The 14,805-nt window shown below is 38.8% G+C and overlaps 2 protein-coding genes across 2 annotated transcripts; both read right to left on the bottom strand.

Annotated features, from left to right (window-relative positions):
* Positions 1–1,025: 1,025 nt before the first annotated feature.
* LOC119991645 (ammonium transporter 1 member 3) lies at positions 1,026–2,599 on the bottom strand. Its single transcript, XM_038838019.1, has one exon. It carries the CDS (start codon positions 2,563–2,565, stop codon positions 1,168–1,170), a length of 1,398 nt encoding a protein of 465 aa, XP_038693947.1. The 5' UTR covers positions 2,566–2,599; the 3' UTR covers positions 1,026–1,167.
* A 6,006-nt stretch (positions 2,600–8,605) lies between these two features.
* On the bottom strand, positions 8,606–12,034 carry LOC119991644 (non-specific phospholipase C1-like). Its single transcript, XM_038838018.1, has 3 exons — positions 10,807–12,034; positions 9,994–10,170; positions 8,606–9,216 (listed from the first exon to the last, which is right to left on the bottom strand). The coding sequence occupies exons 1-3, from the start codon at positions 11,906–11,908 to the stop codon at positions 8,897–8,899; spliced, it is 1,599 nt and encodes a 532-aa protein (XP_038693946.1). The 5' UTR covers positions 11,909–12,034; the 3' UTR covers positions 8,606–8,896.
* Between the last annotated feature and the right edge of the window lie 2,771 nt (positions 12,035–14,805).

The following is a 14,805-nucleotide window of genomic DNA, read 5'->3' as shown; positions in this document are numbered from 1 at the left end:
GGAATTGTCAAGATTATTTATTTTTCAAAATGACAGTATATGAATATTAGTTAAAAATAAGTGAGGATTTCAAGAATTTCTCTTTTTTAAGAGGAAAGGAAAATTCCTTCCTTGTGAAGAATCCAACTAGCTTTGTCGAGATTCTAAATTCCAAGGATTCCATCAACCAAATTAGATATCATTGGTAAAATGAAAACAATTATTGTTGAAAAGTTAGATTCTGCCGAATCAAACCACACCTAAATATATATTCATTATTTCTAGCTGGTTTTGTGGGGCTCAATGTCCATTCTTTTGGTTGGAGGAGAAGTTTGAAAGATTCAAGCTTCAATAGAATCATTTTTAGATTTTTCATAGAGAACATAATATCATAGTGCCTGTTTGGCAGGGCGGCTGCGCGGTGCCAAACAGGCAACAAACGGCCAGCGGATCCGCTGGCCAGCGGATCCTCCTGTTTTGGGAGCTTCTTTCTCAGCGGAGGCAGCGAAAGCTGCCTCCTTTATTTTTTTTTTCATTTTTCTGTTGTGGGACCCACCCCCATCATGATATTTTTTGACTTTTTAGATAATTTAATGTGGGTCCCACAACTTAATCATATATATTTAATATATTATTTAGTTTTATAAATATTTTTGCCAATAAATTTAATATTTATAATTAATATTATAAAAATTAATTTATTATTTATAAAATAAATAAAATACACATTAATGATCTTCATATAAAAACTTATTATTTTATTTATTTGACTAATTAAAATTTTCAATTTTGATAAAAAAAATTCTAATATAGTTAAATTAATTTCAATAATAAATTATATTTATTAAATTAACTTTAATAACAAAATGATTAACAAATGATTATTAAATTCAAAATAATACTTTTAGTCAACAGTTTTTCCACTAGCGTCAGTTTTTAATTCACCAAACACCTCACAGCATATTTCACAGCTTTAAGCTCAGCATATTTTTCACAACATTTCCGCTAGCATTGAAAATCAATTTTTCCGCTGTGCCAAACGGAGCCATAGTAACTTTGGCATGCACCATCAATGGGATTATTATTCCATCCAAGAATCAGAATCATATTACAATACTATTGACAACCAGAAGTTTTAATCCTGAACTACACAATCATTGATAACACAAATTGGACGTTGTTGGTCCACTAATGGTCTTGGTTTTGCATGCGCACATAATCCCCATAAAAGCGTGGATGATGTTCTTCTGGATGAGCAGTATAGGCATAACCTCCATGGCTTGACACGTCTAGTCCTGCAATTTCTTCATCCGCTGATATCCTCAATATTCCAAGCTTATGGAGGCCATAGAAAAGGGGCCCCATTGTCACACTAACCCAGCCCACAATCACTAAAAGCTCCACCACCTGGGCCCCCAGTAGACCCCATCCTCCGCCCATCAACAGCCCAGAGGGCCTCGACACACCAAGCTTCCCGGAATCATATGCTTGAATAATAAATTCTTCTTTGGCAAACAACCCTGTGAATATCAATCCCCAGGCACCACACCCACCATGCAATTGGGTTGCCTCTAATGGGTCATCAAAGTTGAGTTTTAAGGCCAGTATATTGAACCCAATCAAGACCCAAGCCGACACGAATCCGCATACGATCGCGGCCCATGGCTCGACAACTGAGCAGCCCGATGTAATGGCAACAAACCCACCAAGTAGTCCATTGCACACATCCAATGCATCCCAGTGGCCCACCAGCAATCGACGTCCAAATAAGGTTACTATTCCAGCGGTTGAGCCTGCCAATGAAGTCGTAACCGCAGTCCGGCCCACCGCAGTCCAGTTTCCTTGATCAGTGGTTCCAGGGTAACCCACAACAATCTTACCGAACGAGCCTGGATTGAACCCAAACCAGCCGAACCACAACAAAAATGTTCCGAGCACAACCAGGGCTGCATTGTGACCACGCATTTGAACGGGCTTTCCATATGCATCAAACCGGCCCACTCTTGGTCCTTCTATCAGTGAGCCCCAAAGCCCAGCAATCCCACCGACTAAGTGCACGACCCCGCTGCCAGCGAAGTCAATTGCACCTGACCCGAACAACAACTGACTTGAGCTAGGACATAGCCAACCACTTGATGACCAAACCCAGTGAGCAACAATTGGGTAGACGAACCCAGATAAGAAAAAAGAGAAAACAAGGTAACTACTGAACTGGGTTCTCTCTGCTATAGACCCACTAGTGATTCCAGCAACTGCAATGGCAAAAGCCCACTGGAAGAGAAAGAAACTGTAGTCATATGTAGAGTTTGGGACGTTACTGAGAGCAAAATAGCTTGTACCAATGAAAGGATTGGAGTTGGAACCATCACCAAATGCAAAAGCAAAGCCAAAAAGGTAGTAAGAGATGCTACCAACAACAGCATCAACTACATTGGTGAGCATTATGTTGAGGGCATTTTTGGCCCTGACTGAGCCAGCACACAGCATCGCAAACCCAAGTTGCATTACGAAGACCAAATAAGCTGAGAAGAGTAGGTAAATGGTGTTGATTGAATATGTCACACTCTCTTCCCATGAGAGCTCCATGACTACTGGAGAGAGAGAGAGAGAGCGAGAGATGGTTCTTGCCACAATTACAAGAGCAAAGATATGGCCTATAGGTTGGAAGATAAAAATTTTATGTTGAATGGTGGTTGAGAGAGTTGGTGGCCCCTTGCTCCTTCTCTAGTTGTTGACTGGCTGTACATTCTACTTCAATGGCTTATGATAGAACTTAAAGTGTTGTTTGGTTCGCTGAATCTAGATTTTCAGGAATAAGAAATTTCCTTTTATCAATGATTAATATATTTGGTTAGTGAAATTCTTGGAATCTAGAATTCCAATGAAAATTGGATTCTTCCCACAAGAGAAATTCTCCTTTCCTCCCAAAAAGAGAGGAATCTTTGAAATCCTTACTTATTTTTAATTAAATACCTATAATATCAATTTTAAAAACACATAATTTTGACAATATCCCACAATAATGTATTTAAATATCATTTTTTTTATATTATTTCATTTGTTATCGATTAAATTTGATCACATAACAATAATTTTTTTTCATATTTACAATTTTTAATTTGAATATTCAAATTAAAGTGTTATTTTTTAATTTAAATCTGTCATGCAATGAGAAATCTTTATAATTTTATTATAACCAAACATAGTACAATGTAATTCAAACATTGATGCCAAGAAAGTTACTTTCTTTTCACATCCTCTTTCTATTATTCACATTTCCAAACCGCGAACTAAACGAAGCCATGAGACTTCAACAATATTGCTTCCCCGACTTGGTTTAATGGACTTAATACTTAATTTTGTAATCAATTAATCTTTTATTGAAGTGGGAAACACCTATATAGCTATTACATTGGTTTACAATCAATGATCTACGTAATTACAATCTCTATCAAAGTCACTATCAAAGTCAACAATTGAGGCATCAATTATGAACTTAGACAAATCAATATTGATTGCCGAATCTTCAATTAAGGAAAGTCTTCAATCAATATTGAGTTTGTCAATAAAGTCTTCAATTAATAAAGTAAATCTTGGGTAAATCTTTGACTCTATTCAACACTCCCCCTCAAGGTGGTGCATAGACATCGTACATGCCCAGCTTGACAAGTGAATCAGTAAACACTGAATTTGACACTCCCTTGGTTAACATATCAGCCAACTGATCTTCGGTCTTCATATACGGAACTTCAATTATTTTTTCTTCTAGCTTTTCATACACGAAATTCCTATCAATTTCCACATGTTTAGTCCGATCATGTTGCACTGGGTTCTCAGTAATTTTAATTGCTGACTGATTATCACAATACAATTTCATTGGTCTTTTAATGGACAAACTCAGCTCCCCCATAAGCCGTTTGAGCCATAACAACTCACAAATACCTTTCACCATTGCTCTGTATTCAGCTTCTGCACTAGACAATGAGACAACTTTTTGCTTTTTACTTCTCCAGGTAACCAGATTTCCTCCAACAAAAGTTAAATACCCAGTGGTTGATCTTCTTCGGTCTCCTTTACCTGCCCAATCTGAGTCGGTATAGCCCCATACGTCTGCATGCCCATTCTTAGAAAAGAGTAAGCCTTTTCCCGGTGCAGATTTTAAATATCTCAGAATTCTAATAACTGCATCCATATGTTGTTTACCAGGATTGTGCATAAATCTACTCACAACACTGACCGCATATGCAATATCTGGCCTCGTATGAGACAAATAGATTAAACGCCCAACTAACCTTTGATATCGTAATTTGTCTATTGAAGTTTGATTCGAAGACTCTTCCAATCCATGATTTTGTTCCATAGGAGATCCAATTGGCTGACATCCAAGCATACCAGTTTCTGTTAATAAGTCAAGCACATACTTTCGTTGGGACAAAAATAAGCCTTGCTCAGAACGAACAACTTCAATGCCCAAAAAATATTTTAATCCTCCCAAATCCTTCATATCAAATTCAGTTGACAAATAGTCTCTCAGTTTACGCATTTCTTCAGAATCATTGCCTGTTACTACCATGTCGTCAACATAAATAATCAGAGCCGTTAATTTATCACCAACTCTTTTCAAAAATAAAGTGTGATCTGCATTACTTTGCTTATAGCCGAATCTTCTCATAGCAAGTCGGAATCGACCAAACCAAGCTCGAGGAGATTGTTTCAACTCGTATAAGGCTTTCTTCAGTTTACACACGACACTTTGATCACCTGGAGCTTCATATCCTGGGGGCAGAGACATATAAACTTCTTCTTGTAGCTCACCATGTAAAAAAGCATTTTTTACATCATATTGTTGTAGAGACCAATCAAAATTTGCAGCTAGGGATATTAGGACTCGAACCGTATTAATTTTTGCAACAGGAGCAAACGTTTCCTGATAATCAACCCCATACGTCTGGGTGAATCCTTTAGCCACAAGCCTAGCTTTATACCTATCAACTGAACCATCAGGCTTGCACTTGACGGTGTACACCCACCTACAACCAACAGCTTTTTTTCCTTTCGGCAACTCCACCAATTCCCAAGTTTGATTTTTCTCAAGTGCTGTCATCTCCTCAGTCATTGCAGTTGCCCATTTTGGATCCAACAACGCCTCTTGCACTTTAGTAGGAATATCTATGACAGTCATATTACTGACAAAGCTTCGGCATTCCTTTGACAGTCGGTGAGTGGATGCATACTGAGCAATAGGATATTTCACTTTTCGCACAACCTCTGGTGAAAATCTATCTGGTGGAACACCACGAGTACTTCTTGGTGGGAGTACGTATCTGTCAGTTTCAATCGAGACACAAGTATTATCACAAATATTGTTAGTATTAACATCAGACTCAATGCTTACCTCAGGAGGATCTGTACGAGGAGTATCGGGAGTGGGTACTAGCGAAGATGAGAGAGAGGGAGCTTCAGCAACAGTATCGGCAACACACAGTGGATCAGGAAACAACTCCATCCAATTTGGAGCTTCAACAACAGTATCACCACTCGGGCCCGGAAGCGTGGAATTGGGTGAAGAAAAAAACATTTCATGTTCAGAAAAGGTGACATCCATAGTAACATAGAACTTACTTGTAGGAGGATGAAAACAACGGTAACCTTTTTGTGAAGGATGATAACCGACAAATACACACTTGAGGGCACAAGGATCAAGTTTCGTGCGGAGATGTTTCTGTAAATGTACAAACACAACACAACCAAACACCCGGGGAGGAAGTGTGAGGTGCGATGGCAGTGTTACATAGGATGCCAATTTATCAAGTGGTGTCTGAAATTGTAGAACACGAGTGGGTACCCTATTCAAAAGATATACAGCTGTGGTAACAGCTTCTTCCCAAAAACGTGGTGCCATGTGGGCTCCAATAAGGGCAGCACGTGTAATCTCCAAAATTTGTCTGTTTCGGCGCTCAGCAACACCATTCTGTTGTGGTGTATAAGGACAAGTGGTTTCATGCAAAATTCCATGAGTCTGAAAATAAGCTTGTAACTCCTGATTTACAAATTCACCACCATTATCAGATCGAAGAACTTGTAAATTACCAGAGAATTGTGTTTTGATCATGGTATGAAACGTGCGGAAGCAAGCAGCCACATCACTCTTATGACGCATAAGGTAAAGCCAAGTCATACGAGTGCAATCATCAATAAATAATACAAACCATCTAAAGCCAGTAGAAGTAGTAACAGGGGCAGGTCCCCAAACATCCGAATGAACCAACGCAAAAGGCACAACTCTTTTATTAGAACTATCAGAATAAGTAGCACGATGACTCTTGGCCAAAACACATGTATCACACTGAAAATTGGAAGGTTCACATGTAGAAAATAAAGTAGGAAATAAATATTTCAAGTAACCAAAGGAGACATGACCCAAACGATGATGCCATAACCGAATCTGATCTTCTGATGCCCTAGATGACCCTTTTGCTGATAGAGATCGTCCCATACTAACATCTTCCACATAATATAATCCCTCTCTCTTAGTACCACGCCCAATTATCTCCCCGCTGCAGAGATCCTGAAGGAAACAAAAAGTAGGATATATTAATACTAAACAATTTAGTTGTGTAGTAACTTGTGGCACAGATAAAAGATTATTGGAAAGAGCAGGAATCAATAAAGTGTGCTCCAAGGATAATGAAGGAGTTAAGTTAACCCTTCCAGCGCCCGTAACCGGATATGAAACACCATTGGCATTGGTGACAGTAGAGCAATTTGGTAAACAAGCATCATGTAATAAGGACGCATCAAAGGTCATATGATTAGTCGCACCAGAGTCAAGAATCCAACCAGGATCTTTTTCAGAATTTGTTGCAAGAAGGGCTAGACCAACACTACCTGACTGTTGGAGAAGAGTAGGATCTACCACAGAGTGAGTGATATCAACTGGAGTAGTGGAAGCCATGGTATCCATTGAAGAAGGAGTCGGTGCCATTGGGACTGTAGGTGAGGTGCATAGCGCAACTTTACCACCTTTTCGAGCTTGTAATCGCTCTTTGTGAGCCTGCCACCACTCGGGATATCCATGCTTTTTGAAGCAAGTATCTACAATATGTTTGGTGCTGCCGCAATGAGTACATTTACCACCAGTAGGTACTGAAAGTGACAAAGAACTTGTTGGAGTTCCATATTTTCGAACTGCCATAGCCATCTGAGGAACTTCTGAAGACATCATTGTATTCCGGCGAAGTTCTTCACGTCTCACAGTTGAGAAAGCATTATCAGGTCCAGGTAGAGGATTAGTACGAAGAATGTCTCCCCGAACAGAATCATATATATCATCAAGCCCAGCCAAAAAAGAATAGACTCGATCTTCATCAATTTCAGCCATTCGAGTCTTAATCACATCTGGCTGAGTAAAGGTAATTGGACGACGATGATCAAGCTCCTGCCAAATAACCTTAAGATCGGAATAGTATGCAGCCACAGGTCGCCCTGCCTGCTTAGTTGCCATAGCTTTTCGAGACAGATCATACAAAATAGATTTATCAGCACCCTCAAAATATGTTTGAGACACAGCATCCCAAACATCATTCGCAGTGGGTAAACGAATAAAGAGATTCATTATATTGGCCTCCATAGAGCCAATAAGCCAGCCTTTTACAGTAGCATCCTCCATCATCCACTTGTTATATGTAGAGTCACTAACAGTAGGTTTCGAGGTCGTACCTTTGAGATATTCCATCTTTCCTCGTCCAGCAACGAACATAGTAACCACCTGAGACCAAAGAGTGAAATTTGAGCCATTCAGTTTGATCCCATAAGGAATAGAGGTTGGTTCTTGAGTTGGCGTCACCACAGGTGGAACTATAAGAGCACCGGATTCAGCCATGAGTTGTTTGTAATTTCTGGATGAGATTCTAGTTCAATGGTGCAATCGGCACCTGTTATGGACGAAGCAATCGGCTTCTGTCGGATGGTTGGAGCAGTCGGCCCCTAGTAGCTACGGTGATGGAGAGGTAGTATGTTAAGAGAACCTTGCTCCGATACCAACTTAATTTTGTAATCAATTAATCTTTTATTGAAGTGGGAAACACCTATATAGCTATTACATTGGTTTACAATCAATGATCTACGTAATTACAATCTCTATCAAAGTCACTATCAAAGTCAACAATTGAGGCATCAATTATGAACTTAGACAAATCAATATTGATTGCCGAATCTTCAATTAAGGAAAGTCTTCAATCAATATTGAGTTTGTCAATAAAGTCTTCAATCAATATTGAGTTTGTCAATAAAGTCTTCAATCAATAAAGTAAATCTTGGGTAAATCTTTGACTCTATTCAACATTAATGACTCAGTGTAGAGATATTATTAGCACTGAATCGTACCAAATGGAGCATTCCTGTAAAGAAAAGTCCAAGACTCTCCCCGTCAATAACTCTCCAGCCAGCCAATGCTTGGGGACCTCAGGACAAGCAGGCCTGCTGTCCTTTCTCAATATTAATTATCTAGTTGGCCTCAGTTGCAGAAGCTCAAACATGCTGGTGCATTCACTGGGGATAATAGATTCAAACTCTCTCCACAAAAACAATAAGAAAAATTTGAGGCAAAGAAGAAATAATACGAATCTTCGAAAATCACTGAATAACAAAAATATTATAACAATGCCTATTCTACACCAGTGCTTGCTACTAAATCCTGGATGTCTGCATAATTTAATGTTCATATCATGATATCATATGTATATCACCCATAGGGCTTAAACATGCATCGCAAGTCAACCACAGAACCTTCTAAAGCCAATATCTATATTGTATAAGATGCATAAAGATAACAGAGTAATAATATTCAAGTTTTTATTTACAAAGCAGCAAGTGTAAGCTCGTGGCATCAATAGGATGTCTTCTTTCGTGGGTTGCATTAATAGGATTTTAGGTGGTCGCCGTTTCCGACAGGAACACGGCTAGTGAGTGACGGTCGCATGGTAACAATTGCAGATTCATTAGCTCCAGCTTTTAGAGCTGCCTTTCCAGCCTCTAAGAATCTCCTGACAGCATCTTCTGCATACCTATTGGCTTCACCCACCGTCATTCTTTTGCCGATATTAGGGTAAGTGCTCAGGATGTAATCCCCATTAAGCTGAGATGCAAGCTGGATCAGTTCAACTTGAAACTCTGATAGGGACACATCTTCTCTTGGTCCCCATGGCCGCAATAATGTTGTCACCTCAGGCAGAGTTTCTACAACCAGAATTAGGATTTATTCATTTATGAGTGGAAGATACTAAAAGCCAAAACCAGTAGTGAATGCTTTAATAAGACCAATATTCCTGTAGAAGGCCTCTATACAGTGACATTCCAACAAGACCTAGTTCTCAAAGAATGGTGGCTTAAGAAACGGCAACTAACAACATACGCAACTATGAACTTGAAGTATGCAACTATGAAAATGAGGCGCAGTTAAGAGATCATAGACGCAACTTTGACATAGACACAGAGATACATGTTGATGGTACGTTTTTCTAACATCTCAAATAAAGCAGAAGATCGAAAGTGTGGCTTCTAAATATATTAATTCGAATCAAATAATCAAACCAAGGGTGGGTTGTGGCCAAAAAACAGTAGATGATGTGACCATAACAGATTATTGTTAGAAGCTCGATGCAAAAGTAGAGAATGAAAGAATCACATGGAATTCCACTAGAACATCCGGTTCTGTCTTTGTCCAACAAGAAAGAGATGATAACCAATGAATTTGGCTTAACAGGATGGATATTTTTCTAAAACTGTGGGCACACAAAAATTATATGTATACAAAATCTGGGCAGGAAAAAGGGGTACATAAAGATCCACATAGATTTGTAATTTGTAAACACTACAATTATTTCCCAGGAAAAAAATAATTCCAACAGTAAAAGCCAGGGTATCTCCGATATGAAGCTTCAACTTTTATCAAAATAAAAAATATCTCTCATGAACCAAAAATAGCTGTCAGAACCAGAAATCTTAGAGGCAAACCTGGACAATCATCACGAGGAGAGTTGCGAACGTAAAAGTACTTCTCGAAAGTACCAGCCCACGCATCCCTCTTTGTTAGAAAATTAGTTTTTAGGTTAAAGAGCTTCTTCACAGTTGCAGGGATGGAAGAATGTTCAAATTGTGAATATGGTGTTGGCCCATCTGGTTCATGAATCACTGCACAGTATAATCAACCATCATTTCAAGCGCCAAAAGACTCTAATAGTCAATTAAAGAATGTAGAACACAGGTTTCAACCTATGCAGGTAATAACCCTTGGAAAGTGATTGCAAAAATACACCCGAAATATTTAGAACTTCAATGAAGCACTAATGACATAGATATTCTACCAAGTGATAATAAAAATGTTTAAAAATACATCAAGTAACAATACCCAAGTGTCATTTCTAAAGTAAAGCCGATCACCAATTTCAGGATAACAATGTCTATTTTCCGAAAGTTGCTCAAAGGAACTATAAACACTAAACAGACTAGAGTTTTTTTTGAGACTATAGGGTCCTTTTGGCACTAAGCACCACTACGATAAGAGTACCAGAGCAGAACAATTAGCAAGTGATGGCTGACGGCTCCCTCCATTACAAAATTTCAGAACTTTTCACACAACTTAGCCACCATTAAAAGTGTTCAAAAGCTAAATGCAGCTCTTGACTAACTCATATGATGATCTCTAAATTCATTTCAGTAACTAGAATTATTTTTGCCACAATTCTAACAAAATTGAAATCAAATTTTCTGATAATCAAATCCAAAAAGTAGAGCAACAACAAAATGTGGCAGTGTTTTAAAACTTACCAGTGCTCTTCTCAATCCAGGGCGAGATCAACAACGTAGGGACTCGAACACCCAACCGGTCAAACCTGAAGTAAAATGGGTCGGGTCCAATGATGCCATCCGGACTAGGCACCCCAGAGATAGGAGTAGGAACGTGATCATAGAACCCGCCGTGCTCGTCATACGTGATCAACAAGGCCATCTCCTTCCACTGCGGGCTCGCCCTAAGTATCTCGTACACCTCCTTTACGAATCTCTGCCCTCGTGCCATGTCATGAGACGGATGATCATCGTTCGCCGGAAACAAGTCCACGTCGAAGTACCGCTGCTCCACCACCGCGTAGTTAGGCAACCACCCTAGTTTGGCGTGCAACCTGAACGTTAACGGGTAACTGTGGAATTTCGTCACGTGCTTTAATTTCCTCAGAGATTGGAAAAAGAGGGTGGCCGGAATATTTTGGTAATAGATTCCAAATGTGAGGCCATTTTCTTCGAGCGAGTCAAAGATGGTTTTCTGAGGAAAACCATGGATGAGATCCTTTCGGACGTTGCTCGTCGCACCATGTGAGGTCGCTGAGTGCACGTAGAAACGGTTCGGTTGAGTTGACGCGGGAACCGACGCGAACCACCGGTCAAAAACCCCGAATTCGTTGGCCAACTCGGTGTACACCGGCAAAACCCCAGGTTTGAAACCACTCATGACAGTCTTGTCCATGCCTTCGCTCATACTCTGCGCCTGCTGCGCAAACCCTTTCATCAAGGGCTGATTCGAGGAGCTATCGTTCGACCCGAAAATCTGCTCCCTAATTGCCTGGAAGGAGTGGCCCGGGTCCGAGTCAATGAAGAGAGCATCATCGGAGACGAAAATTTTGGGGGAATTGGGGTCGGAGGCGTTGATGCGGTTCGATTCAGACCCAGTTAATCCATCTATGTCCGGCCGGTAGGATTTGAGCCAGCCAAGAACGTGATCAAAGGAGCGGTTCTCCATGACGACGACCACAATAGTCTTGATAGGGCCATCGATTTTGTGCCGTCTCCGAAAATTTTCAAAGTCGATCGACTGAGTTGAGATTACAAGGTAAAGACACAACACAAATCTGAGAGAAAATCGTCGAGAAGGCATCTCCAACGACCGGGAGCTGTGAAGTCCCGGCGAGTATCAAGAGAGTCCAGTCGTGCGACAACAGAGATGTACAAACTAAAAAGGGGAGAAGGTTTAAAGCTGAGTTTATAAACTTCGGATAAACGTTCCAAATAGTCGTTAAAAATACTTTATGTGACTCAAATATCTTATGTGGTGTTGGTTTTGGAAAAATACATGTGTAAATGACATGTTAATTAAATTAAAATATCATTAAATTAAAAAAATATATAAATTTAGGGTTAAAATATCATTAAATTAAAAAATATATAAATTTAGGGTTTTTGGTGGGATCTAAGTTGGAGTCCCTCAACATTCAGAATGAAACGAAAAGAAGACGGAGGAGACCCAAAAAAAAAAATAGTTGATGTGATGTCATATAAGATTTCACATCACCAATTCTATCTTTATATAACAGTCACACACTCTCTCTTTACTTCTTTTTTCTCATTTCTCTCTCCTCTCTCCTTTTCTCCCTCCCACCCTCACAAGCACCACCATTGCCCACCGGAGCTCCTTCGTCGGACCAACAATCGGAGTGGTTGATCCACTGAACAGAAGAGCTCAACCAGCACGATCATTTTCCGACCCTCCACCCCACCCATCGCCGCTCGTATCGTTGGAAAAAAGATCCAAAGGAGTAGGTAACCGCAACACAAATCATGTCGATCCGGCCACCTCCGACGACATCTCCGACAACTAACCTCGTATTTGGACTCTACACATCGAGGCGCGCCTTACCCACCCATTTTCCGGGCAGATAGCTGCCATAATTCGATAACCCAGTTCAAATTACATTGTTTAAAAACATTGTAATTCGTCGATCCGTGAATCCAGTCACGTCCAACAACTCTCCAGCTGCCTCCAACAACAATGTAATTTGTTTTTCACTTCTTTTTTTTTTTCATATTTTAGAAGTTGCAATGTATTGAAAACAATGTGTTTGACATTGTTACACATTATTACCTTGTTATATGACAAAAATTAGAAATTACATTATTTTGATAAATTTGACAATTTACATTGTTTTGGAATTTGACAATTTATATTTGTTATGTAAATTACATTATTTTGATAAATTTGACAATTTACATTGTTTTGAAAATTTGACAAGAAAACAATGTAATCACATGTTTGTATGGCAAAAAAAACAATGCAATATCATTCGTTCTTAGCCAAAAAACAATGTAATATCATTCATTTTCAATGTAATACGTGCATATGAATGGTTTACTTGTTTATTTGTGGTTAAATGAGAGACGATAATCATAAAAGTGAAAGAGAAAATAAAAGTGGAAGACAAAAGAGAAATTTGATTTTCAAAAATGTGTGCCATGTCAACACTTTATTCCATGTTGGTATGTTGACTAAGCCATCCACCTAAGCACCACATCGAATTGGGAGAAGTTGAGTTAAAACAACTTGGGTCATTTAACATTTTTGAAAAGAAGAAGAGAGGGTACGATCAATAACAAGATACTAACTGATGTTAGCTCCATCTCGATCGAAAGTGAGCGTTCCTCAAGGGTTTTGACAAAATGGTGGGACCCAAGTTGGTCATTTCACCTTTACATGTTTGAGAAGATGGTTCTCTTTTTTTCACTTTTTTTTTAGTTATCAATTATTTATTTTATAAAATTATAAACTTAAGTGACACGTATCACCATTTCATTGGTCAATTTCACATGTACGTGAAGAAATTAAAAAAATTATACTTAATTGTCAAATCAGTATTTTTTAATGATTGTTTGATGGAATGGCCAAAATGAACCATTATGATAAGTGTAAGGTCTTGTTTGATTACAAAAATTCAAGGATCTTTTCGATCCAAAACGCAAAGTAGAGAGACCAAATCTATACTTATCCCTTTAAACTTTACACCATGCACCGGAGTACACATTGTGGGCCGTTGGATTTTATAAAGCAAATCCAACGGTTGAATGTTTTTGCTCCAATTTTTTTTCCCTGGTTCGACTTTTCTTCAGTTTGTTGCCCTGAAAACAAAAATTATACTCTCTTTCTTTTCAAAAAGAAATTGTACTCTTTTATCATTAAACTATCTTAAAGACATAAAGGACACGAGGTAGGGCAAGTTGTACAATCTTTGATAATATGAAAGAGTTGTCCACAAGGGAAGTAATGACAACCAACCAAGTTGCTTGTTTTTCTATTTTACATTTTTTTGTACATAAAGTTAACTATATAAAAGCGACAAGCGAACTCAAAAGCTGAGGATGGGACCCCAAGTTCCCAACCCCTACTCTATAAAGGTATTAATGTATTAGCATCCGATGATTTGTGTTAAATCCAACTGTTACGAAGAAGATGACCTGAAACGGTCCCTGAATATATTTATTGATTGTCACCTACAAATTTTGAATTTGCTTCCTTTCATCATTTTTTCCGTATGGCCTTGACATAATTTCTAAATAGTGCTAACCATCTATAATGTTTCAGGTTGATACAAAAACAAGAGTTGATGCTAACTTTGAAACTAACCGGGCATTGAACTTACATATATATACTATTATACTAATTTAGCATTCTCCAAATATCTTTTATGGGTTTTGTATTGTAATCAAGAGTGAAATAAATAAATTTTGGTTGGGTTGTCGAAAATGACTGTGAAAATTCTTTGCAAATGTGGGAAGTTGTAAAGTCTACTCTCACGCAGTAGTTTCTGTGTTATTTTTCGTACGGGTTTTGACTTGATCTTTTCTGTCATCAGTGTGGAGTGGATTGGGTTGACATCCCAAATTTAGAACCGACTCAGCTGCCCCTCGATCACAAGAAGGAAAAAAAACTTCAAAAGGGTGACAATGCTTAAATAACTTAGGGGCATAAGGCGCTTGAAGGAGGGGTAATATAGAAGAATGCAG

This window comes from Tripterygium wilfordii, chromosome 22 (genome assembly GCF_013401445.1).
Source record: "Tripterygium wilfordii isolate XIE 37 chromosome 22, ASM1340144v1, whole genome shotgun sequence".
Classification (NCBI taxonomy): Eukaryota; Viridiplantae; Streptophyta; class Magnoliopsida; order Celastrales; family Celastraceae; genus Tripterygium; species Tripterygium wilfordii.
The sequence above is the reverse complement of the archived record's forward strand: the minus strand, read 5'-3'. Positions and strand labels throughout refer to the sequence as shown.

What these genes read in the sequence shown, in the direction of transcription:
- LOC119991645 (XM_038838019.1), bottom strand. Translation starts at nt 2,565, where the DNA reads ATGGAGCTCTCATGGGAAGAGAGTGTGACATATTCAATCAACACCATT.
- LOC119991644 (XM_038838018.1), bottom strand. Translation starts at nt 11,908, where the DNA reads ATGCCTTCTCGACGATTTTCTCTCAGATTTGTGTTGTGTCTTTACCTT. An exon ending in CTGGATTGAGAAGAGCACTG is followed by an intron (nt 10,171 to 10,806) that starts GTAAGTTTTAAA and finishes TATACTGTGCAG; the next exon opens with TGATTCATGAACCAGATGGG. An exon ending in TCCTCGTGATGATTGTCCAG is followed by an intron (nt 9,217 to 9,993) that starts GTTTGCCTCTAA and finishes TTCTGGTTGTAG; the next exon opens with AAACTCTGCCTGAGGTGACA.